Below are 22,761 nucleotides of genomic sequence, written 5' to 3'. Positions count from 1 at the left end.
ACAGGAAGTTGACCCAGAAAAGCACAGGCTGAGGAAAATGACTTAAGTGTCTTTATTGTAAGATCATAAACTTGTTATAGCTAGTTTGTTGAATAAACTGATGGAAACAGGAACATGATGAAATCAATAAAAGTGCTCATTTTTGTGTTTTTGAATGTTGGTTGTCATTTATTTTATTCACACAAATGCAGTTTGGATAAGTGCTGATGGTCCTTTGTTAATTAAAACCAAACAATCACCATTCCAAGGCTAATCAATACCACTGAAACAGATAACAGACAATAGCTGAAACTATCTTTAATCAACAGTCAACTATTAGCTTCAATTAAACTGACTCAACCAATGAGAGCATCAAATTTGGATTATATGGTTTCAGCTAGGACTAAACCAAAAGTTGTATTTTTCATTAAGTGGATGAGAAAATAAAGCCTGTAAAGTTTAAAACTTTAATTTCATTTAATCAATGTTGAACTCTGAGATTAATCCAGTCAATTTTTATTTTAATTGTTACTGAAATGTTGAATTCACCACTGATGATAATGTTTTTCATCTATATGGATCCATTTCCACAACTTTTTGATCACCACTTCAGAACAACAACTACCTGGATACACAGGATCAAGACTGAACTCTGACATTAATCCAGTGAATTTTAACAACAGTCACGCTAAAGGACCATTTAATTGATTAAATCATGGTTAGTTTGTTACAATATGTGTAACATAACTGTTGTCCAACATGCAGCAAATTTGTTGGAGAAGCTCAGAAGAATCAAACTCAACATCTGGTGCATCTCGGACATCAAGGAATTTGGTGCTTTTGACGACCTGTTGACGACGGCTGTTAATCAAGGTGTGGATTAAGCGTGCTAAACGAGGTCCTCCCAGTCTGATCAAACTCATTATCTTGGTGCAATTCAGAAACAATACGCTCAGGCAAAAACTGGGTCGACCCCCCTCTGACACCTTAATGTGGGTTTAATGATGACACGATGCCCACGTCTCCCAAAGAATTCACACCTGTATTCATGTAAACTCAGCCGCACTCACCTTGATTCAGACCCTGAAACCTGTGAGCCTAACGTTTAATGCAGGGACAGTCAACGACTCTTAGAGGAGTAGACAAGGGCAGAAATGTTACCACGGACAATTTTTTCACATCGCTTTCACTTGCGCAAAAACTTCTTAGACGGAAAACCACCATCCTCGGCACAGTCAACAAGATTCGCAGGGAAATTCCTCAATCCACTCAAACCCCCACTCCCCTCCCTCCAGAATTCCCAGGTAACAACCTAATATACATATGAATGACTAGCCAATTTAGCTTCCACTTGGCTGAAGCTAAAGCTTAGCTAAAAGCCTACCAGCCATTTGGCTGCTCTCCGGGTTTTAAAGGTAGAAAGGTAGAAGCCTGGGGATGCTACTGTTATTAAGGAAGAAGACATTAGAGGTTACTTTGGGCAGTCACAACAAAATGAGATTTCAAAGTAAGAGCCTTGCAATCCCCAACAGATTGAAAACAAAGAAAGAAAGAAACTTACCTGACATGGATCTCCTTGTGACAAATCCAACATGTGGAAGAGGAAGCCGAGTTCACAAGCCAAACAAAACTCCTTGTGGCACAAATGATTCTGAACAAGGCAGCGAACTGGCTCCAGGAAGTATAACACCTAAGATGCAAACATAAAAGACCCATGGAACATTTGACAAATTGTCTCATATTAAAAATTAAATGTACACATTGTGAACCTTCAGCTTCTTACCTGGATCATGCAGTTACAGTAGGCGTTGGGAATCTGCGGCTCCAGGCCAGCAAACAACGTCCTGTTGTAATGTTTGAAGTCAAAATCTTCCTGTCCACGTTTAGAGTATTTAATTGTCACCTGAAGCACAACAAACACATCTTCGTCACATGTTTTGGAAATCAAAGCTTGTAGCAACACTCTAGAAATTGTTACATATCATATTTAACTGTATCTCTATGAACACCAGGGTGAAACATAACAAGTCCAACCTTTCTGTACTTTTCGGGAACAGTGTGAAGGAGCGGCTCTTCATCACTCTCTGTTAGAGATTCAGGGATGTGGTTGTAATAAACAGGTGACCCTTCTTTATTTGCAGGGACCTGCAAACAACAAACAGGGAAAAAAACTTAAAATACACCACGTGGAGATGGGTTTAACTTTTTTTGTAAATTTATTACAATATTGTAAAAATGACAGTTTAAAAGAGAAACAAGTTTTTTACATACCTGGTTACAGGGGCAGGCGGAAGGATTTTCCACAAAACTGTTGAAGCCAACAGTTTCAATAGACGAGAGAAGTTGGGAAGAGGCTCCACAAAGGAGATGGAAAGAAAATAGATGGAACAGAGAGAAAAGACACTAAAATTAACTGGATCACCTGCCAGAGGAAAAACATGCGAGAAGAGAACAACAAAGCAGGGAAACTACAGCAACCACCAACATAACCGTACATTACAGTGAATGCAAGATCGACAAGTTCAGCTCAGTTTTGCTGTTCCATAACTGATCAGAATTATTCCTGATGAGCAGAAACAGAGAGACAGAGCGGGAGCGCAACCTTTCGATCATTATTATTTCGATCCCTCTCTCATATTCAAAACATCAATGAAAGAATATCTGATTGGGACCTGATTGAAAAGCTGAGTAAAATGAGAAAAGTATAAACAATTTGTTTCATTGTGCATATGGATGAAATATAATGTAGATAAATGGGATAAAGGTTGAACTGAATGTTAACATTCATCAGATCACAGCTCAGGTTGTGTCAAACCAGCAAGTAAAAACGTTTTTGAGACACTAGAGGATGTTACCCTTCAGAGGTCCTAAATGTACTAAATGTAATTGATAAATATAAGTTATTAGCCAGTAAATGACTTGGCAATGTTCATGTAATACAAATTTATGTATTTTATTTTTCCTGGAGGGCAACAAGATGGCAGCTGCAGTGTAAGTCAGACTGTGAAATAAAAGATCAAAGAAGACTTAAACAGTATTTAAATATTCAGGCTTTTTCAACATTTAGACAAATTGTGTTCGAAACTCAAACTAATCTGCTGCACACTTTCTCTAACTCTGCTGTCACAAGGACAGATACAGGAAGTCGCTCAAACCACATGAAACTAATCTTTATAGTATTTGTTTTATTTTACTCCAGAAGCAAAAGATGTTTTCCAAAAATTGGGACAAACTGTTGTTTAATTTTATGGTTGATGTGGTCCTGAGAGTCGTTGAGCTTGTCTTTGTTTTTAGGGTCACAGGTTTCAAGCTGGTATCAAGGTGTGAATCATAAATGAGCCCCGCCTGGTCTCCAACAAGCCTGCCCCATAAAAGACTTTTTCTTTTGTTTCGGCCCAAATCATGTCTGTGGATCTTTTCTTTGTTAGTAACACTAAACATGTTAAAAGCTGAATTAAGGCAGGGTTTATTTTCCTGAGTTAAATTCTTTGCTAAAAAAGTTAAAAAGCTTAAATTTTCATGTTCTATTGCTGTGACACAGGTGAGTGGGTCAAACATGAAACAGGAAGTTGACCCAGAAAAGCACAGGCTGAGGAAAATGACTTAAGTGTCTTTATTGTAAGATCATAAACTTGTTATAGCTAGTTTGTTGAATAAACTGATGGAAACAGGAACATGATGAAATCAATAAAAGTGCTCATTTTTGTGTTTTTGAATGTTGGTTGTCATTTATTTTATTCACACAAATGCAGTTTGGATAAGTGCTGATGGTCCTTTGTTAATTAAAACCAAACAATCACCATTCCAAGGCTAATCAATACCACTGAAACAGATAACAGACAATAGCTGAAACTATCTTTAATCAACAGTCAACTATTAGCTTCAATTAAACTGACTCAACCAATGAGAGCATCAAATTTGGATTATATGGTTTCAGCTAGGACTAAACCAAAAGTTGTATTTTTCATTAAGTGGATGAGAAAATAAAGCCTGTAAAGTTTAAAACTTTAATTTCATTTAATCAATGTTGAACTCTGAGATTAATCCAGTCAATTTTTATTTTAATTGTTACTGAAATGTTGAATTCACCACTGATGATAATGTTTTTCATCTATATGGATCCATTTCCACAACTTTTTGATCACCACTTCAGAACAACAACTACCTGGATACACAGGATCAAGACTGAACTCTGACATTAATCCAGTGAATTTTAACAACAGTCACGCTAAAGGACCATTTAATTGATTAAATCATTGTTAGTTTGTTACAATATGTGTAACATAACTGTTGTCCAACATGCAGCAAATTTGTTGGAGAAGCTCAGAAGAATCAAACTCAACATCTGGTGCATCTCGGACATCAAGGAATTTGGTGCTTTTGACGAGCTGTTGACGACGGCTGTTAATCAAGGTGTGGATTAAGCGTGCTAAACGAGGTCCTCCCAGTCTGATCAAACTCATTATCTTGGTGCAATTCAGAAACAATACGCTCAGGCAAAAACTGGGTCGACCCCCCTCTGACACCTTAATGTGGGCTTAATGATGACACGATGCCCACGTCTCCCAAAGAATTCACACCTGTATTCATGTAAACTCAGCCGCACCCACCTTGATTCAGACCCTGAAACCTGTGAGCCTAACGTTTAATGCAGGGACAGTCAACGACTCTTAGGACCGCCTTGAATCCCAGTGGAGGTTAAATACGTGGCTCTATCCATCAGACTTTAGATCTGGACTCCAGTTTTCTGCATTTCAAGAGATTGGGATTAAACCTGCAAGTACTACTATTTACAGAAGTTCCAGTTCCTCTGCAGGCTGATTTAGCTGAACAAGATTTTTGAAGCTCTCAGCACAAGATTAGGTGAATACTGGGCCAACCATCATAGGACTATGAACTCTCTTCACTGGACTCCTCACTGGTCTCCTCAGTGGACTCCTGGGGGACTGGAGCCCTCCATGAACTCATATCTGAATCCAAACCTCCACCAAGACGTGGGAGTGTACACACAGGAGCTGGCTGTGACCGTTCCTGAGCCTGTGCACGTAAGGAAGGGGATTTTTTCTGAGCTGCACAGTAAAGTTTCAGAAGCTGGCATCCCCGTCACTGCAACACATTTTGACCTGCAGCGGGAAATGCTCTGGATGGGAAACTACACGGTAAGAGCCAAAATGATGCTTCAGCAGAGTTTGTTTCTTCTACATTCACCTTAAACGTTGCACTCTGTAATAATATTTGTGCCCTTCTCTTAGGGTCATGTAAAATCCTTCCTTGGACCTACGATGGCACACTACTCTTCTTTCCAAGTGCACGCAACTGATGCCATCAGACACATACAGAGTTTGGACACAGGCGTGCTGTTCCTTTCTGAGTGCAACCTCAGATGTTACACTCGTGGAGGCCTCGTCATGTTTGATTATCGGTAAGTGTTACATTGACTGTTGATGATCTGAAGCTGTGAAATTATTCCTTATGTTATTGAATTAATGGCCATTTTTGGTGCTTTGCAGGATGGAAGAAGGAGCTGATATGCACAGTCTCCTCATGACTGATAACATGCTGCTCATGGGGGGATTACAAAACTATGTGGTTGAAATTGACATGAACACACTTCAAGAAACTCAAAAAGTAAGACACCAGGCTTATGTTTATCAAAATCCACAACTATCTATGCTTACACCACTGGCACATCATACAACTGACTTCACAGCGAGTGTCTGACTGTCTGCTGTCTTGATTGTCCTTTCAGTTCAGAGTGGAGGCACCTGGAGTGACAATAATGCGTCAGACCAATCGTTTCTTCGTCTTTGGGCACCCTTCTGGCAAAGTAAGTATCACCTGATTGGATCAGTTTGATGAGGTTTGGTTTATATCTCTCTAACACTGACCCTCTGCTGATAACAGGTGACCCTTCGAGACTTACGCACATTTAGGACACAAAAGTTTGACGCATTTCCTGGCGGCCTGTCAGACTTTGATGTTCACGGAAACCTTTTGGCTGTGAGTGGGTTCTCCAGCCGAGGGCTGAATGAACGTTTCCTGATGGTGTATGACCTCCGCATGATGCGAGCTGCAACCCCCCTTTGGGTGCATGTGGATCCTTTCTTCGTGCGCTTCCTTCCTACCTACACGTCACGGCTCGCAATCATCTCACAGACAGGTATGAAGCTGGCTTCAGGATTCTTTAGTCCAGTTTTCTGTAGCATAGTCTTACTATGTTTGGCCAATAAATGTGACACACAATTTCTTTGTGTGATTTGTGTCTTTGCTATAACTGCCTGCATTCTGTGTCTTTTTCCAGGTGAGTGTCAGTTCTGTGAGCCCACTGGCCTCGCCAACATGGCGGATATTTTCCACGTCAACACAAACGGCCACTTTCTCACAAGTTTTGAGGTCTCATCCAGCAAACAAGCCTTAGCCTTTGGAGATTCGGGGGGATGTGTGCGTCTCTGGTCCGATACTCGGGACGTTATGTTTAACGTCTACTCCAGAGAGCCCTGCGTTGTGGATGCACAGCCTCAGCTGGCCTGGAATCATAACCTGCAGCCCTGCTCTCCCATCCCCACTGCCCAGGCTACACCCAGCTCAAGGTAACACAATCACTAACGAGACTGAAGAGTTTGCATTAGAGCGTTCATAAATATTGTTTTCAGATTCAATAAAAGTTTGTAAGATAATGTCGAGTCTTCCCCAGTTGATATAAATGGTTAGTCTCACGTAGTTCCCATTAAAGGTTTCCATCTAAAACATGTTTCTTTTCAACAGGTGGGCTCCTGGGATGGACCCAGAAATCCCACAAACTATTGAAACTGTTGGCTTCAACAGTTATGTGGAAAATCCTTCCGCCTGCCTCTGTAACCAGGTATGTAAAAAACTTATTGCTGTTTTAAACTGTAATTTTTACAATATTGTAATAAATTTACAAAAAAAGTTAAACCCATCTCCACGTGGTGTATTTTAAGTTTTTTTTCCTGTTTGTTGTTTGCAGGTCCCTGCAAATAAAGAAGGGTCACCTGTTTATTACAACCACATCCCTGAATCTCTAACAGAGAGTGATGAAGAGCCGCTCCTTCACACTGTTCCCGAAAAGTACAGAAAGGTTGGACTTGTTATGTTTCACCCTGGTTTTCATAGAGATACAGTTAAATATGATATGTAACAATTTCTAGAGTGTTGCTACAAGCTTTGATTTCCCAAACATGTGACGAAGATGTGTTTGTTGTGCTTCAGGTGACAATTAAATACTCTAAACGTGGACGGGAAGATTTTGACTTCAAACATTACAACAGGACGTTGTTTGCTGGCCTGGAGCCGCAGATTCCCAACGCCTACTGTAACTGCATGATCCAGGTAAGAAGCTGAAGGTTCACAATGTGTACATTTAATTTTTAATATGAGACAATTTGTCAAATGTTCCATGGGTCTTTTATGTTTGCATCTTAGGTGTTATACTTCCTGGAGCCAGTTCGCTGCCTTGTTCAGAATCATTTGTGCCACAAGGAGTTTTGTTTGGCTTGTGAACTCAGCTTCCTCTTCCACATGTTGGATTTGTCACAAGGAGATCCATGTCAGGTAAGTTTCTTTCTTTCTTTGTTTTCAATCTGTTGGGGATTGCAAGGCTCTTACTTTGAAATCTCATTTTGTTGTGACTGCCCAAAGTAACCTCTAATGTCTTCTTCCTTAAGGCCAGCAACTTCCTCAGAGCACTTCGAAACGTCCTTGAAGCCAAAGAGATGGGCCTGATCCTCTCAAACTGTGAGGAGACGACAGGAACAGTCGAGCTAGGTCGCTTAATCCAGCGATGGAATCACTTCATCCTCTACCAGCTCTTCCAGGAGACACAGGAGCAGGAGGATCCACGGGCCTACAGGACGACCAGGAGCAGGTAAAACACATCGTTGTTGACCTGCATTCTTACTGGACACTGTCCCAGTCTTATCATTATGTTTGTTTATAAATGCAGAGTTTTCCTTCTGGTTTCTGAAACTGTGATTTGTGTTTGTGTTGCAGTTCTCTGGGCTCCTCTGGCGACTCTGTCATTAGAGAGCTGTTTTGTTCTGAAGTTGAGAACCGCAGCCTGTGTCTCTGTGGCATAGAAACAGTCTACTCCTCCCTCATGTTGCTGTTCAACATGCATTACCCCAACTCTCAAGGTGAGTCTGAGAGCACTGAGAGCATGGATATCTGTGACTGTGAATTACTCTGTCTTTGAAACTTGAACTATTAATGATTACATAATGGTTTGAATTAATTTAGTTTTTGAATGAGCAGAGGGAAATATCTGCTTGATTTGATGTATACACTGATATTCATTGTACTTTGACACTTCAGGAGAAAGAATAAAGGAGCACGACTTTGCTGAGATCCTGAAGAAAAGCATCTGCCTGCAGCAGAGATCTCACACATGGTGTGGAAACTGTGACAAGTATCAGCCCACAGTGAGTTACAGCTTTCATTCACTCATAATGACAATTCATTTATGGTTGGTTGTTACCTGTTGTGCAGGGTAATCATTTCTTTGTGTTACACTGTAGGTGCAGACACGCAACATTCGATGTCTCCCAGATGTTTTGGTGATAAACTGTGAGGTGAACAGCAGCAAAGAGGCTGAATTCTGGAAGGTTCAGGCCGAGGTAAGCCACTGATTCACTGTGTTTAAATACAGTTAAAAGAAAGTAATGATTTATCTGTTCATTATTTACATGATTGCCCATGTTTCTGTTTTTATAGTACGCCTTCAACAAATCCATGCAGAAGACAGATCAGGATCAGCGTCACGTGTGGATCCCCGCCACTCTCAAGATGTCCCTCAGCAAAAGTCAGAGACTGGAGATCAGCAGCTGGCCTGAGGGCGAGGAGGTGAGGACTTTAGATTTTCAGCTGATCTTTGCACTTGAAGAAATAATTGAGTAACTTTTCATCACCAAGTTAAAATTTCACTTCAAGATTAAAACCATATTTCCAGGAGCAATATTTTTAAAACATTATTACACTAATCTGTAGATATTGAACTATAGGTTGGTTTTAGTGTTTTTGTTTCTGTAACACATGAATTTCTCAACTGTTGTGAAATAAAAAAGTTTATCTTACAATTATTTGCACTTTCTGTTACTAGTTAAGTGCTGCTGAACAGGCGGAGGGAGCTTCTCTGTATGACTTGGTGGTCACGGTGCCGCACATCCTGGACGCTGGCGCGGGTGGTAATCTGGTCGCACACATCAAAGTGGGTGAGACCTACCATCAAAGAAAAGAGGTGAGCGACGCTTAGATAAGAAAATTTGACATCTGCTGACTACAAAAAGTTTCATTTTTAACATTCAAAATGATTTTATTATTTCAGGGAGTCTCTCGCCAGCAGTGGTACCTCTTCAATGACTTCCTCATTGAGCCGATTGAGCAGGTAAGGATCCTAGATAAGATTCCTGCTTGTTTATTCATGCTAACTTTAATGTGTGCAGTCATTTAAAAATGTTCTCCTTTTTGTTTTCAGACTGAGGCTGCACAGTTTGATGTGAGCTGGAAAGTGCCAGCCATCCTGTGTTACGCCAAGAGAAACTACCACACCAAATACGACCTCCGCAGTGAGTTTCAGCACAATCAGTCTGAAGTCAAATCCGACTTATATCGGACTCAGAAGCAGAGCAAGACAGACGCCACTTTCATCCCACTCACAGTCAGTGAGATGCCGCAGGCTGGTGACCTGGTGGGGCTGGACGCTGAGTTTGTAAAACTCAGTGAGGTAAGTCTGGCTATGATACCATCATTTATTATAATATAGGATCGAAAACAATTTTAAATATTCCTAATACATATTTTCAGTAGTTCAGCTAATCTGACTCAAGTATTTAAAACAAATTTGACCCCTGAATGTGTGCGTTTGCAGGAGGAAGCAGTGCTGCATAGCGACGGCACCAAATCGACCATCACGCCCAGTCAGATGTCTGTGGCCAGGATCACCTGTGTGAGGGGTCAGGGGCCCAACGAGGGGGTCCCCTTCATCGATGACTACATCTCCACTCAGGAGCAGGTGAGAAGCTGCAGAGAGAAAAGACCACGATGACCTAAAAGAATGAATATATAATGTTTCAAGGATCCACCCGCTAACTTGTCAATTTGTTCTTCCAGGTGGTCGACTATTTGACAAAATACTCTGGAATCGAACCTGGAGACCTGGATGCCACAGTATCCTCTAAGCATGTGACCACGCTGAAGTCGACCTACCTGAAGCTACGCTTCCTCATCGATGCAGGAGTTCGCTTCGTCGGCCACGGCCTGCAGAATGACTTTCGTGTCATTAATTTAGTGGTACGTTATTTCATCAGTTTTAAATTTCAAATTAGTTCATATAGTTTAAAGATGTGATTTTTTTTATAGATGTGCTTTGATTTTAATGTTTTTTATTTTCTGTTTCTTAAGGTTCCCAAAGATCAAGTTATCGACACCGTGCACCTCTTCCGATTGCCCTACAAGAGGATGATTTCTCTGAAATTCCTTGCTTGGTATTTTCTTGGTAAGTTAGTAGAAACAAAAAAAACAAAATCAAATCCAAATAATCCAAATATGAGTCTTTAATCGAATTAAATCACATTATTACAGTGAGAGGGATTAGGATCCAAATATGTAAACTGGATAATCCGCTCATATTACCGAAGTCAGTATAGTTCATGATGTTTTAGTTGTCATCAAACTCATCTTGGAATTAAATCTGAACAACAAAGTATTTAGAGGCTTTTTTGAGTTCATGCACTAAAGCGTACGTGTCAATTCCTCATATCCACACTGTAATCTGAAGCTGAACACTTTCATTTTAATCATTCCTGACCTTTTTTTCATGTCCACAGGCCTCAACATCCAGGGAGAAACCCACGACAGCACGGAGGACTCATGCACGGCCCTGAAGCTTTACAGGAAGTACCTGGAGCTGTATCAGGAAGGAGGGAATCATTACGTGATGAAGGTGCTCTACGAAGTCTACGACAAAGGCTTCCAGCTGAACTGGAAAGTCCCGGATTCGGACATGAGATAGTCCGTCTGAGTGGACTGAATGCACTCTCCTTCCATCCACGGGTGCTGCTGTGCTTCCCTCTGTGATGGGACTGTGAGCAACACCATGACCTGAAGATGCTCGGGCTGCTTATTTTGTATCATATTTTATAGTTATTTGCTTTGAGTCAGTGACTCAGTTGTTTTTATCATATCTAAATATAAGCTTTTTATTTCAGAGAGGTTTACAGGGGGGAAAGTGATCATTCAAAATATGAATTTGAAGCATTTTGTTTTTGTTTTAAAGGAAAAAGTCAAACTTGTTGCATGTAAATGAAGTCATCCTGAGCACTGTAAAATGTTTGTTGTTTGATACCAGGAAGTGGAGAATGTGCACGAATCCATGAAAATCTTGATTAAAACAGATTCCAACCACAATGAATTTAGTTTGTTTTTTTTCACCAGATTCTGTGAAATCTGTTGCACTGTTCATTTTCCAGCTAACTTTTTGCAGCTTTCTCAGAATTCAGATCAACGTTCAATTTTTCAAAAGCTGTTATTTCTCTTCTATAAATGACACATTTAGCAAGTTTGAAAAAATTGTCCTCAATATTTCACCTCGACATCTTTAAAATGCTCTAACTGGTAAGGACTGTGCTTCAAGTGCAGCATTTACAGCCACCACCAAAAGTAGTAACTATACTTTAATAGATGTGCTTCATTTAATAAAGCTTTAAGTCACATTTGAACGATTTTTTGATATAATGGTGCCCTCTGCTGGATAATATGCACACTCTTACCGTTCACTCTTACAGTTGTTTTTAAAGGTTTATGTCATTATTTTCATTGTTTTTCGGCTTGTTTTGTTTTGGGAACCATAAAATGAAATTGTTTGAACTCCTTGTCTGGTCTTACCAACAACTCTACAAGTAAAACTAAACATACAGTTAGTAATGATCCAGGAGATATGTTAAAAAACTACACAACACAGTTATTTCAATGTTCCACGAAAGAATGTGTAAATCTACACAGAGTATAGTAATCCTGTTCAGCTGGATATGTAGAGGTCAGGGATGAATGTGTTGTGTAGTCTCAATAATATTAAAGCAATAGTGTGATCACAATACTGATAACTGGGAGGCTTAAAAACGAGCTATTACAGTCTCAGAAATATTGTAATATCGACAATAATACTAAAATAAATCAGTACGAATATTGTTGTCAATATGTGGCGAGTAAGACAGTCAAGGCCTTTGAACCAGTTCAAGGCTCCGAAATCAACAGATTCTGTGAGAGAGAGGAAGCATTTTTTCAGGGGTATAAAAGTCCAAAGAAAGTTGTAACCTTTTCCGTGCCAGAGTATTGTTTAAACTTAAAAGTCAGTCAGAAGTCACCAAACACTCAGGACTCTTCAGAAGATCGTGAAGTAGACTTATAACACTACGAATGGCTGGTGTGAAGCTGATATCCAGGTCCAGATTTAGTAAGTAGAAATTTCCTTGGGGTGATGTACAGTGCGCTAATTCATGTGATTCATATACGAAGATGTAAATATTTAATTTCAACAATTCCCAGCCAAACGCAGCGCAAAGCAGCGGCTTACACATGAGCACATCCGCATCCACAGCAACAACCAACATAACCACAAGTAACAGTAAATAATAAATATTGAATGTTACTGAGCAGCACACAAGTCCGACAACACACACCTGTGTGCGTGTAGATCCATATATTCACAAGGGTTCTCCGTGTAACTGTCTAATAGTAGGTGTGGGGAGCCCTGCCCCCCAGGACATGAAGCAGGAATGGAGGAGATCAAGGCCCCAGACATCTACAAGCCCCCCAGAGCACGAGAGCAGTGTAGCAAAGTAACTGCGCGAATTGCTCGTTATTTTCTGCAGGCTGTGTGAGGCTGTGTCTTACTGGAGTCTGACACCGACAAGGTCACACTAACAGCTGCATTTTGATATTTGAATATCGTGGTTATGTTTTGACTGAGAGAACCATCCCCCGTTCCACGAAGGACCGTGCACTTGTGGGTCTCCAGCATTGCTGGGGCCCCAGTCCTTTCTCAAATCCTAACTCGCCTGTGCCTCGTGGGATGGGCGGTGCCCTTTACCTTCTTTTCCTAGCCACCAGGTGAGACCACGTAACGGAAGTCGGACCCTGGTCTCTCAGGGGTCGGTCTCTTGGTTGGGGAGTCCCCCAATGCACACATTGGTGAGACCTACGATTGGAAATTGGTCCTGGAAGGGGACCCGTGATGCCTATTGGCGAGACCTAGACTTGGAAATTGGTCTCTGGAAGGGATCCGTGATGCCAGTGTGTGAGGAGGCGGTTCTTCCTGCTTGGGGCTGTACCCCTCAGCGAAGGGGCCCCACGATGCCTGTTGGCCACACAGTAAACCCCAATTGGGTACAATTTAAATTTCATAACTTAATTTTTGGTGGGTAGGCAGAAGGGAGAGGAACCTGGCCCAGGGGTCTTGCCCTAAACATAACCACTCCCCTCTTCTCGCCTAACCCTAACCCTACTTAACCCCCTAAATTCATTGGCACCCAGAAAGAATTAAAAATCCACAAAGGATATGAATAAATAAATAAATGTCACTTAAAAAGCCTGCCTGCAAGGGAATAAAAGACCACACGGGACACAGAGAAAAGGGATAAAAACTTTATTAAGAACAGAGAGATAAAACCCAGAGAGGGACACTTAAAGATTAAAATTCATTGAGCTCCAGCCTGAGGAATGCGTTACAGACGCCGAAACGTCGCGAAGAAGAGCTCAACAAAAAGATTGATGGCCTACTAAACCCCCGTGATGGGCAATTTTTTGAACAATTATGTTGGTGGGGGTACCATCCCCCGTTCCACGAAGGACCGTGCACTTGTGGGTCTCCAGCATTGCTGGGGCCCCAGTCCTTTCTCAAATCCTAACCCTAACCCCTAACCCTAACCCTTTTTGGTCTTTTTGGTGGCTGCCACTAATCTTTAGGATAACCTCCCCGATTAACATAACAGGTGTCTGATCATTTTAAGACTCTGTTAGAAATCAGTTTACTCTGACTGGCTTTCAGCTTTAGCTGTTTCAGCTGTTTTATTGAGTGTTATGTTTTTATTGTGTATTTCTGTGCATGTTTGTTGATATAGTGATCATAAATGTACATTTTTTTATAGCCTGTACAGCAGGTATTTTAAATGAGCTTAAAAAATAACCCTAGTCTTGACTTCTCACTGAGTAACAAAGGCTTCCCCTTAGAGTTGTTTTTCCTGAGCAGTAAAACCTGGGCTGTAAAGAAAACATGGCAGGGAAAAAGAAAAGTGTCTGACTGCTGTCAAGTGCTTTGCAAAAAGTTTTATTATGACAAGTTTTATTCAGTTTAATCAGCAGCTGGATTGAAAACGTTATATTTGCTTGTAGGAGCTGCACTGAGATCAGAATAAACGCTGAATTTGTCTGTGTTGATGTGGTTTGGTCTTAGATTTTTCTTTCTAAGTTTTAAGAGGCGCTGATCTTGACTATTAAAATAATGCAAGAAGCTCTTTTTAGATACTGTTTTATTATATAATTTAATTTATGGTTGATTTTCACATTTGCTTCATTTAAAATGTAAGTGATTCTCTTGCTTCAGACGTTATATCGGTAACAATAATAGATCGTATTAAAGATGGATGTGTTTTAGGTTTTTAATAGTGAAGCTGACACAGAAGTGTCTTAAAGCTGCATTCTTTCTTATGCTACCAAGGGGCAATACCTGGCTGAAAGATTTGTTGTCCTGTCTGAAGTTGTTTGTTTGATGTTGTTTGAAGTTTCCAGATCCAGATGCTCCTTCAGTCCCCACAGTCAAAGCAACTGAGGCACCTCTGAGAGTTAAAAACGGTCTTTCAATGTGCAGCTGTTCTCAGAGGTGTTACAATAAGGACTTCACCAAGTTCAGTGGAGTTAGAAGTTCACATGAATTTAGCAAGTTAGTTTCAACCTAAATATGATAAACCATGTTCTAACTAAAATGTACAGCTCTACCTTCATCATACGACAGGGAGAAGACACCAAAAACCAATATCACTCACTCATGAAAGGGAACAGCCATGGAATTTATCCATCAGGGTCAACTTTATTTAGCATCAGTAGGAATTTGAATAATGGAGGAACCTTCATTTGATTTTAATGTTATTGAAACACAAAAACTCCCAGGGCTTATGTGGCTGGTAAATTAGCCAACTAAATTAGCTAACTATAAAATTATAGCTTGCAAAAATGATTGCTAGCTAAACCATATCCTTTTATTCTCTTAACTTGTGTTTTATGCAGTCACCAACACATTGAAAAAACACAAAAGTCTCCTTTCTGCAACGTTACAAGCTGTCAGGAGAGATATGTTGAATTTTAACATCCTCCTGGATGTCCAGCAGTTGGTTGTCCTGTCAACCGCAGCATAAACAATGTGGCCGAGAGAGGAAGCAGGAAAGAAAAAAAAAAAGAAAAAAAAAAAAGGAAAGAAAAAACCCCACGTTGCATGTGACAACTTAGTTCAAGCTATGCTGCTTCTTCACAATACGGTTATCTTCAGAGAAGGGGAGATAGGAGAATTCACCTGTGTGAATTCTCATGTGTCTTTTGAATGTTGATGAGGAAGCAAATCTTTTCTCACAGGTGCTACAAGAATATGGCTTCTCACCTGTGTGAATTCTCATGTGTGTTTTGAATGTTGATAAGTCAGCAAAACTTTTCCCACAGGTGCTACAAGAATACGGTTTCTCACCTGTGTGAATTCTCTTGTGTGTTTTGACCTTTGATAAGGTAGCAAATCTTTTCCCACAGGTACTACAAGGGTATGGCTTCTCACCTGTGTGACTTTTCGTGTGTTTTTTGACTTCTAATGAAGTAGCAAATGTTTTCCCACAGGTGCCACAAGAATACGGCTTCTCACCTTTGTGAATTCTCTTGTGTTTTTTGAATGTTGATAAGTCAGCAAATCTTTTCCCACAGGTGCTACAGGAATACGGCTTTTCACCTGTGTGAACTCTTAGATGTGTAATCATATTGTATTCATCCTGTAAAGTTTTTCCACACACTTCACATTGTACAGACTTGTTCTTTGTGTCCGTTCTACTTTTACTCGATGACACAGGAAGGTTGTCTACTCCTTGACTGTGACGTCTCTCATTCAGCTCTGTATTTCTAGTAGTTCCTGAGACCACATGCTGACTTTTTTCATTATCTCGGGTCTCTGCTTCAGGAGAGCTGTGAGAAAGGAGCTGCTCACTGTTTGGTTCTGGTTTACTGTAGGCACTTTCCTCATAAGCGGGTGTCACCATGAAGGTATCAGCCTCCTGCTTCAGCCCAAGCTGCTCTCCCTTCTGACTGCTGCCAAGTTCCTCCTTTTCCTCTTTAATCTGTGGATTCTCTGGTTTCTCCTGGTTCAGACTGGAGTTCCTCTCCTGGTTACAGACCTGCTGGTCTGTAAGAACCTCCTCTTCCTCAAAAGCATGCTGCTGTAGGGCATCTGAATGCACAAAGGGGAAAAGATGATAGTAAAACAAACATTTGAGAAAATATTTACTGGTCTGAACCATTAGCAGGTCTCTACATAGTGAGCCTGTTGCTCACATATACCACTAAAATTAAAGTCTACAAACGTGACAAATTATTTGGGCACTGATGCAAATGTTTAGTTCTGACACTCTTATTAGCAAATTTCAAAGTTCAGCTTCTTATGTCTTTGATATATAAAATAAATAGATGTTTTTTGTTAAATGAATGTGGATGTCTGAATTGGCCGCAGTTACAAGAAGGCATGCTGGGGAAGAGCTCTCTTACACAGTAGTAACCGTTTTGGCTGTGCTTGAAATGCCATGAAAACACTCTTCTTGTCTAACAAATTTAACTTTAGAAACTCTGAATTCCATATTTTCCAAAACAGAATAGAAATATTTATTCATATTACCCAGACCTGTAAACTGTTCAAATTTACCATTTCCATGCTGCAGAGGAAACATAATTCTTTAACTTAAACTGATAACAGAACAAAATGAAACTTGTGTTGTTGACTTTGTGTCTCTGTGTAGATTTTGTCTGACCAGTGAGTGGAAATTTGAAACCCAGATGTTTCACGTCTTTCATTCTGGTGAATTTTTACGTACTAATTTTCACCGTTTTGCACAGGTTAATGGTGGAAATGTGTTTAAATAAAGAACAGAAAATCAGGCTGAAGAGATTCATTCATGTTGCTTATTACTTTTTGACCTTCAATTCTCTGACAGTTCATCAGTCTGTCGGAGGGTCAACACAGAAACACAGACAACTATTCACACTCATATTCACACCTATGAGCAATTTAAAATCACCAACTAACCTAACCCGGCTGTTCGTATGTCTCTGGATAGTGAACAAGGGGAGAACATGCAAACTCCACACAGAAAGGCTTGGCTACTTGGTAGAGTCAAACTCAGGACCTTGTTGCTGTGAGGCAACAGTGCTAACCACTGGTCCACTGAGCTGTCTGTGAGTTATATTCACTTTTATTAAATCAACATAGTTTTACATACCTATTCTGTGTAACTTTATCACAGGTTTCCAGATGGTCTCCAGCAGTCTGAGCTGCTTTTTATCAGTCCAGACAATAATGCCTTCAGCCTCCTGCTTCAGCCCAAGCTGCTCTCCCTTCTGACTGCTGCCAAGTTTGTCCTTTTCCTCTTTAATCTGCGGAGTCTCTGGGTCCTCTTGGTCCAGACTGGAGTTCCTCTCCTGGTTACAGACCTGCTGCTCATCCAGATCCTCCTCTTCCTTACAGTCATGTTGTTTTGGGAGGTCTTGAGGAATAAAGAAACACAAGAACAATAATCACTATTGTGTGATACAAAAACTATATATTTTTTATATTTAGTGATTGTTACGGCCCTAGCAGGGCCTCCTCCTGAAGGTGAGCTCTGGGCCAGAGTGCCATGTGAGTGGTTACAGCTAGTGAGCTGAGAGTTTGTGGTGTTTGCCGCTAGTGAGCTGTGTTATTGTGGTTTGCAGCTAGTGAGCTGCGTGTCTGTGTTTGCAGCTAGTGAGCTGCTCTTTCTTTTTGGCTTATGTTTTACTTTATTGACCAACGCCTGAGTTTTGTTTGTTTTCTTAAATGGTGATAGCGGCTCTTTTAGGTGAGCTACTTTAATAAAACTGTTTAATTTAACCCGTTTGCCTCCTTAACTCTTTTTCCTCACCCGGACACTTTTTGTTACTTCCCCCTCACCACCTAGACCCCTCAGGGGAACATAACAGTGATATAAAAACTAATATTTTTAAAAGCATGAATCAAAAACCAAGAAATGGTGATCAGCCTATCATATGACCCATTACGAGCCCCACGCACACGCACGCTCAGGGAAATAGTTGTGCACACTCACAGCAAGGATCCTCACTGTGAGCAAAGACACAAAGTTCACCAAACTAAAATGCAATGTGACCACCATGAAAACATCAGTGTGTGTAAGGAAGAGGACTCCCTTACTGTATTTATTTATATTGTATTGTCTGTATAGCACTTTAGAGCACACCTTTCACTTTATTAAAAGCACCTTATCAAGCAATTTATGAGCATTGCACTTTAAGCATGGATTTGCACACAAGAAGTTTAAATATTTGTTGACTATTTATTGGGAATTTTAGGGTCAGTTGGTGGCCTTGTTTCAGATCCTGCACAGCTGTTCCTCGTCAAGGAATGTGGTGGTTGTCTGTCAGGAGAGAAGAATGGTGATTGAGATTGTGATTAAGGTTTACCAATAAGGAAAACTAAGGCAAATGTGTGTGTGAAATCTAGGGATAAAAGTGGTGCAAATAAGTGTTTGTAAGTTAATGATTACTCACCTTTCTTGCCTGTGTCCTCTTCAAGGTGTTTGGGCAAATGTTTCCCCTGGGGTCCAGACACCATTTAAAGGTTCCGGGAGAGACCATTGGTAAAGAGAGTGTGGTGAATCTTTTTGTGCTTGGGTTTCTGGGTTTTTATAATATTGGGTTTGGGGTAACATTAAAGTGTGAAATATTTATTAATATGTAAATGTGAAAATGTATTTATGTATTTATTTATTCTTATTGATATATTGTGTACTGTGGTGGAAGGTTGGGATTTAAGAATTGACCTGAGAGTGGAATAATGGTTAAGTCTGTGACAGCTGAACATATTTAAGGCTGCCAGTTGTCATTAGAGGGTGGATTTTTTTTTGTGCTGTGCAGAAGCTTGACAAGTTAATTGTTGTAAGGAGAGCCATATAGCAAATAAATACTTTGTTCCACTACGCTTGCCTTGGTCTGTCTCACTGTGTTTCCAGCCGCTAAGGGCTGCCCTGTTACAGTGTGTAAAATCCTTTTTTAAATGAAACTTCACTTCAGCTTCAGAGAAGGCTGTTAACAACTTGTTAAATGTGTATTCCGCTGACATCTAACTATATTTTACTGCACAATCTCAGTGTTTACAGATGATCTAAAACACTAATGCCTGATGTACTCAACATTGGAATCTGTTAGAGAAAAAATTGAAATAAATAAATGAATTAAAATGTATTAAAACCTAACCTATCAGTGACCATCGACCTGCACCAGTTCAACATAGTCCATCACTGAACATTGAACTACAGCACTGATAAATTCAATTTATTTATTTATATAGCGCCAAATCACAACAACAGTCGCCTCAAGGCACTTTATATTGTACAGTGGATTCTACAATAACAAATACAGAGAAAAACCCAACAATCATATGACCCCCTTTGAGTGAGCACTTTGGCGACAGTAGGAAGGAAAAACTCCCTTTTAACAGGAAGAAACCGCCGGCAGAACCAGGCTCAGGGAGGGGCCGGGTCATCTGCTGCGACCGATTGGGATGAGCAAAGGATACCCAGTTTAACATATTCTAGTAAAGCTAATCATACTGAAGAATCTCAGCTTCAACAGCACATTGTTAAAAACATGTCCATACCTATGATGTGTGAGTTTCTGTCAGGTTTCCGGTTGATATCCTGTCTGCGTAGACGGTTGATCTCCTCCTCATACTGGATGATGGTTTTTTGAACCTCTGAGAAGATTTCTTCATAAACAGCAGTTAGTCTCTCCTTGATGAACTCTCTCAGATACTGTACTGAACTCATTGCTGCTTCAACTGAGACTGGGCGGATCAATACAAGCATCAATAGAAGTGACACAGATGTTAATATTGGTATCAGATCCACACTAACTTGACGGGATCAATACTTTAGCTTCTGTCTCTTCTCTAGGTTCAGTCCGCTTCTTCAGCAGCAGCTATGTCTGCAAACACACTGCTCCACTACCACAGTAGTGCTGTCCGCCTCCCTTCTTCTTTGGGGGTTGATGGCGTTTGACATATCAGCTTACAGATGCATTTATCCCACCTTCTGGACTGGAGTGTGAACAGGAGAATAGCAGGGAAGACAATTATATTCTTTCATCAGTCTTATAATTCAATACTACAATTTTCCATTTACGCCTAGATTTCTGGGTTTAATGTTTTCCATAACACGTTGTATGCCTGTATTAAATTAGGTAACAGTTTGAGTAAAAAAGTAATGAGGACCTCAGGTTATGGCTGAGCAAGTACAGCGTCAGCAGATTAGAAATACGTTTTGATGACGGGGCTACATAGGGCCTTGGAAAATTCACAAAAAAAATCTTCAAGTCAATTCTCAAATTAACAGGTCACCAGTGAAAAGAAGCTAAAACAGGGCTCATGTGTTCTCAATTTTTGGTTTTAAGTAAGAAGTAAATGGTAAATGGCCTGCATTTGTACAGCGCTTTACTTAGTCCCTATGGACCCCTTTGCACTTTACACTACATTCAGTCATTCACCCACACACACACACACACACTGGTGATGGCAAGCTACACTGTAGCCACAGCTGCCCCTGGGGCGCACCGACAGAGGCGAGGCTGCCGGACACTGGCGCCACCGGAGAAGTAAGAAGTCTGACTGTTGCATTTAGGATCAGCTGTAGTTTCTGTAAACTTTGTTCACCATTTAATTTCTTTAATTGGGTCATTCGCTGCACTGAGTTTAGGAATGTCAATGGGAAAGAGATGTGCAGCTGATGAAACCTTCACTGATGAAATTATGTTCACTATTTGTTCAAAATGTATTTCGAGAGATGATTAATCAAATTTACGAAGATTTTGGAGGAAGTAGTTAGTGTTGCTGTGGATTTGTTTTGCATCAGTAAAGTAGCTAGCTTGTTTTGTACACTCCATTTTTGTATATGCAACAATGTCGAGAATAACTGAGGATGTTAGAAAGATTTGGGACACAAAATGTGGATTTTTACTGTTTATGCATATATTAAGGGCAGAGCAGGCTGTACCCGCTGTGGAGACTCAGGTCTTTTGGAGTGAAGGGCCCACTCCTGAAGACCTTCTATGACTCTGTGGTGGCCTCAGCCATCTTTTACGGTGTGGTCTGCTGGGGCGACAACATCTCTGTCGGGGACAGGAAGAGACTGAACAGGCTGATCCGGAGGGCCAGCTCTGTTCTAGGATGCCCTCTGGACCCAGAGGCATGAGTGACAGGAGAATGGTGGCTAAGCTGTCATCCCTGCTGGACAGCATCTCCCACCCCATGCAGGAGACTCTGGCAGCACTGAGCAGCTCCTTCAGTGGCAGGCTGCAGCACCCATGATGTGGGATGGAGAGATTTTGCAGGTCTTTCGTCCACTCTGCTGTCAGACTCCACAACAAAGACTTCCACTGATCAAACACACACAAACCCACACATGTGCAATAGCAATAACACTAAGTGCATTACTCTTTTTCTGGCATCGCTGTATTATACTGAATTGTATATAGCATTTGGATTCTATTTTATTTGATTGTATGTAGTATTTTATTTTATTTTATTCTATTCTATTGTGTACAGTATCTTATTGATATCTTATTCCAGTGTTGTTCTCTAATTTTTCTATGCAACTTTGCACTGTCCACTGCTGTAACAAAGAAAATTTCCCACGTGTGGGACTAATAAAGGTTATCTTATCTTATCTTATCTTATCTTATCTTATCTTAAATAAATATATAAAAAATAATTTGTTTCAAATTGCTTTTAAGAAACTAAAGTTTGTTCTCACTTTTCTTTCAGGCTGAAGACAACTCAAGTACTCTTCATTACTCTGAAGTTGATTTTTCCCACATTCCTGCCACCAACAGTGCTCCATCTCGTAATGCAACTGATGCTATTTACTCCACACCTGTGGTATATACCAGCCCTTCCAGCCACACCAAAGATTCTTCATCACCTCTGTACTCAGCAGTTTAAAAACGGTATTAATGCTGCCGATGGCACCTTCCCTCTCACAAAGATCAACAGGTGTTCGTAATTCATAGAAAATGAGGTTCTTTTCTGCTTATTTAAGTGAACTGAATGTTCAAACTATTAGCCTCGGATTAATTTATTTAATTACTTAGTAATATCTACTTTAACTTAACAGATAATTGCATGCATACTTCTTGGAAACTGGAGTATTTTCCATTAACAAATACAGGAAAACCCAACTGACATGGAACATCCATTGCTGTGTGAGAGCATGCAGTGGTCTCAGCTCAGTCAGCAGGTTGTTCTTGGAGAAACATCCATAAATGGAGTTAGCAAAACAGCTTCTTTCACATATAGAAATTTACCTCAAGTGATGTCTTTCTTGCCCAAACCCAACAAAACTGAGACTGAAAAGTGAATAATGGCATGAAAAGCTGCAGAAAACTCAAAAACATTGTGTCAGAAAACCCTAAAGACAAGTTCACTAGAGACAGTTTCTGTATACT

General features: G+C 40.5%; 2 protein-coding genes across 2 annotated transcripts; one reads left to right on the top strand and one right to left on the bottom strand.

Moving 5' to 3' along the window:
* The first annotated feature begins 4,871 nt into the window (after positions 1-4,871).
* LOC147305629 (PAN2-PAN3 deadenylation complex catalytic subunit PAN2-like) lies at positions 4,872-11,440 on the top strand. Its single transcript, XM_086277045.1, has 22 exons — positions 4,872-5,138; positions 5,232-5,401; positions 5,490-5,607; positions 5,729-5,806; positions 5,884-6,139; positions 6,281-6,569; positions 6,745-6,841; positions 6,968-7,078; positions 7,210-7,329; positions 7,423-7,551; positions 7,665-7,864; positions 7,990-8,132; positions 8,311-8,417; positions 8,514-8,612; positions 8,710-8,838; positions 9,095-9,232; positions 9,320-9,379; positions 9,470-9,718; positions 9,863-10,006; positions 10,105-10,284; positions 10,396-10,489; positions 10,821-11,440. The coding sequence occupies exons 1-22, from the start codon at positions 4,872-4,874 to the stop codon at positions 11,003-11,005; spliced, it is 3,363 nt and encodes a 1,120-aa protein (XP_086133171.1). The 3' UTR covers positions 11,006-11,440.
* A 3,633-nt stretch (positions 11,441-15,073) lies between these two features.
* On the bottom strand, positions 15,074-20,280 carry LOC147305628 (uncharacterized). Its single transcript, XM_086277820.1, has 3 exons — positions 19,922-20,280; positions 17,511-17,774; positions 15,074-16,468 (listed from the first exon to the last, which is right to left on the bottom strand). Exons 1-3 carry the CDS (start codon positions 20,127-20,129, stop codon positions 15,489-15,491), a joined length of 1,452 nt encoding a protein of 483 aa, XP_086133946.1. The 5' UTR covers positions 20,130-20,280; the 3' UTR covers positions 15,074-15,488.
* Positions 20,281-22,761: the final 2,481 nt, after the last annotated feature.

This window comes from Aulonocara sp. 'chitande type north' Nkhata Bay, linkage group LG20, assembly GCF_057382095.1.
Source record: "Aulonocara sp. 'chitande type north' Nkhata Bay isolate Kocher_YH1m ecotype deep benthic linkage group LG20, A_spYH_male_GT1.1, whole genome shotgun sequence".
NCBI lineage: Eukaryota > Metazoa > Chordata > Actinopteri > Cichliformes > Cichlidae > Aulonocara > Aulonocara sp. 'chitande type north' Nkhata Bay.
This window is presented reverse-complemented; position numbering and strand designations above follow the sequence as displayed.

What these genes read in the sequence shown, in the direction of transcription:
- LOC147305628 (XM_086277820.1), bottom strand. Translation starts at nt 20,129, where the DNA reads ATGCTTGTATTGATCCGCCCAGTCTCAGTTGAAGCAGCAATGAGTTCA. An exon ending in CAGAAACTCACACATCATAG is followed by an intron (nt 17,775 to 19,921) that starts GTATGGACATGT and finishes TTATTCCTCAAG; the next exon opens with ACCTCCCAAAACAACATGAC. An exon ending in GATAAAGTTACACAGAATAG is followed by an intron (nt 16,469 to 17,510) that starts GTATGTAAAACT and finishes TTGTGCATTCAG; the next exon opens with ATGCCCTACAGCAGCATGCT.
- LOC147305629 (XM_086277045.1), top strand. Translation starts at nt 4,872, where the DNA reads ATGAACTCTCTTCACTGGACTCCTCACTGGTCTCCTCAGTGGACTCCT. An exon ending in TTCCCGAAAAGTACAGAAAG is followed by an intron (nt 7,079 to 7,209) that starts GTTGGACTTGTT and finishes GTTGTGCTTCAG; the next exon opens with GTGACAATTAAATACTCTAA. An exon ending in GCTGGCCTGAGGGCGAGGAG is followed by an intron (nt 8,839 to 9,094) that starts GTGAGGACTTTA and finishes TTCTGTTACTAG; the next exon opens with TTAAGTGCTGCTGAACAGGC.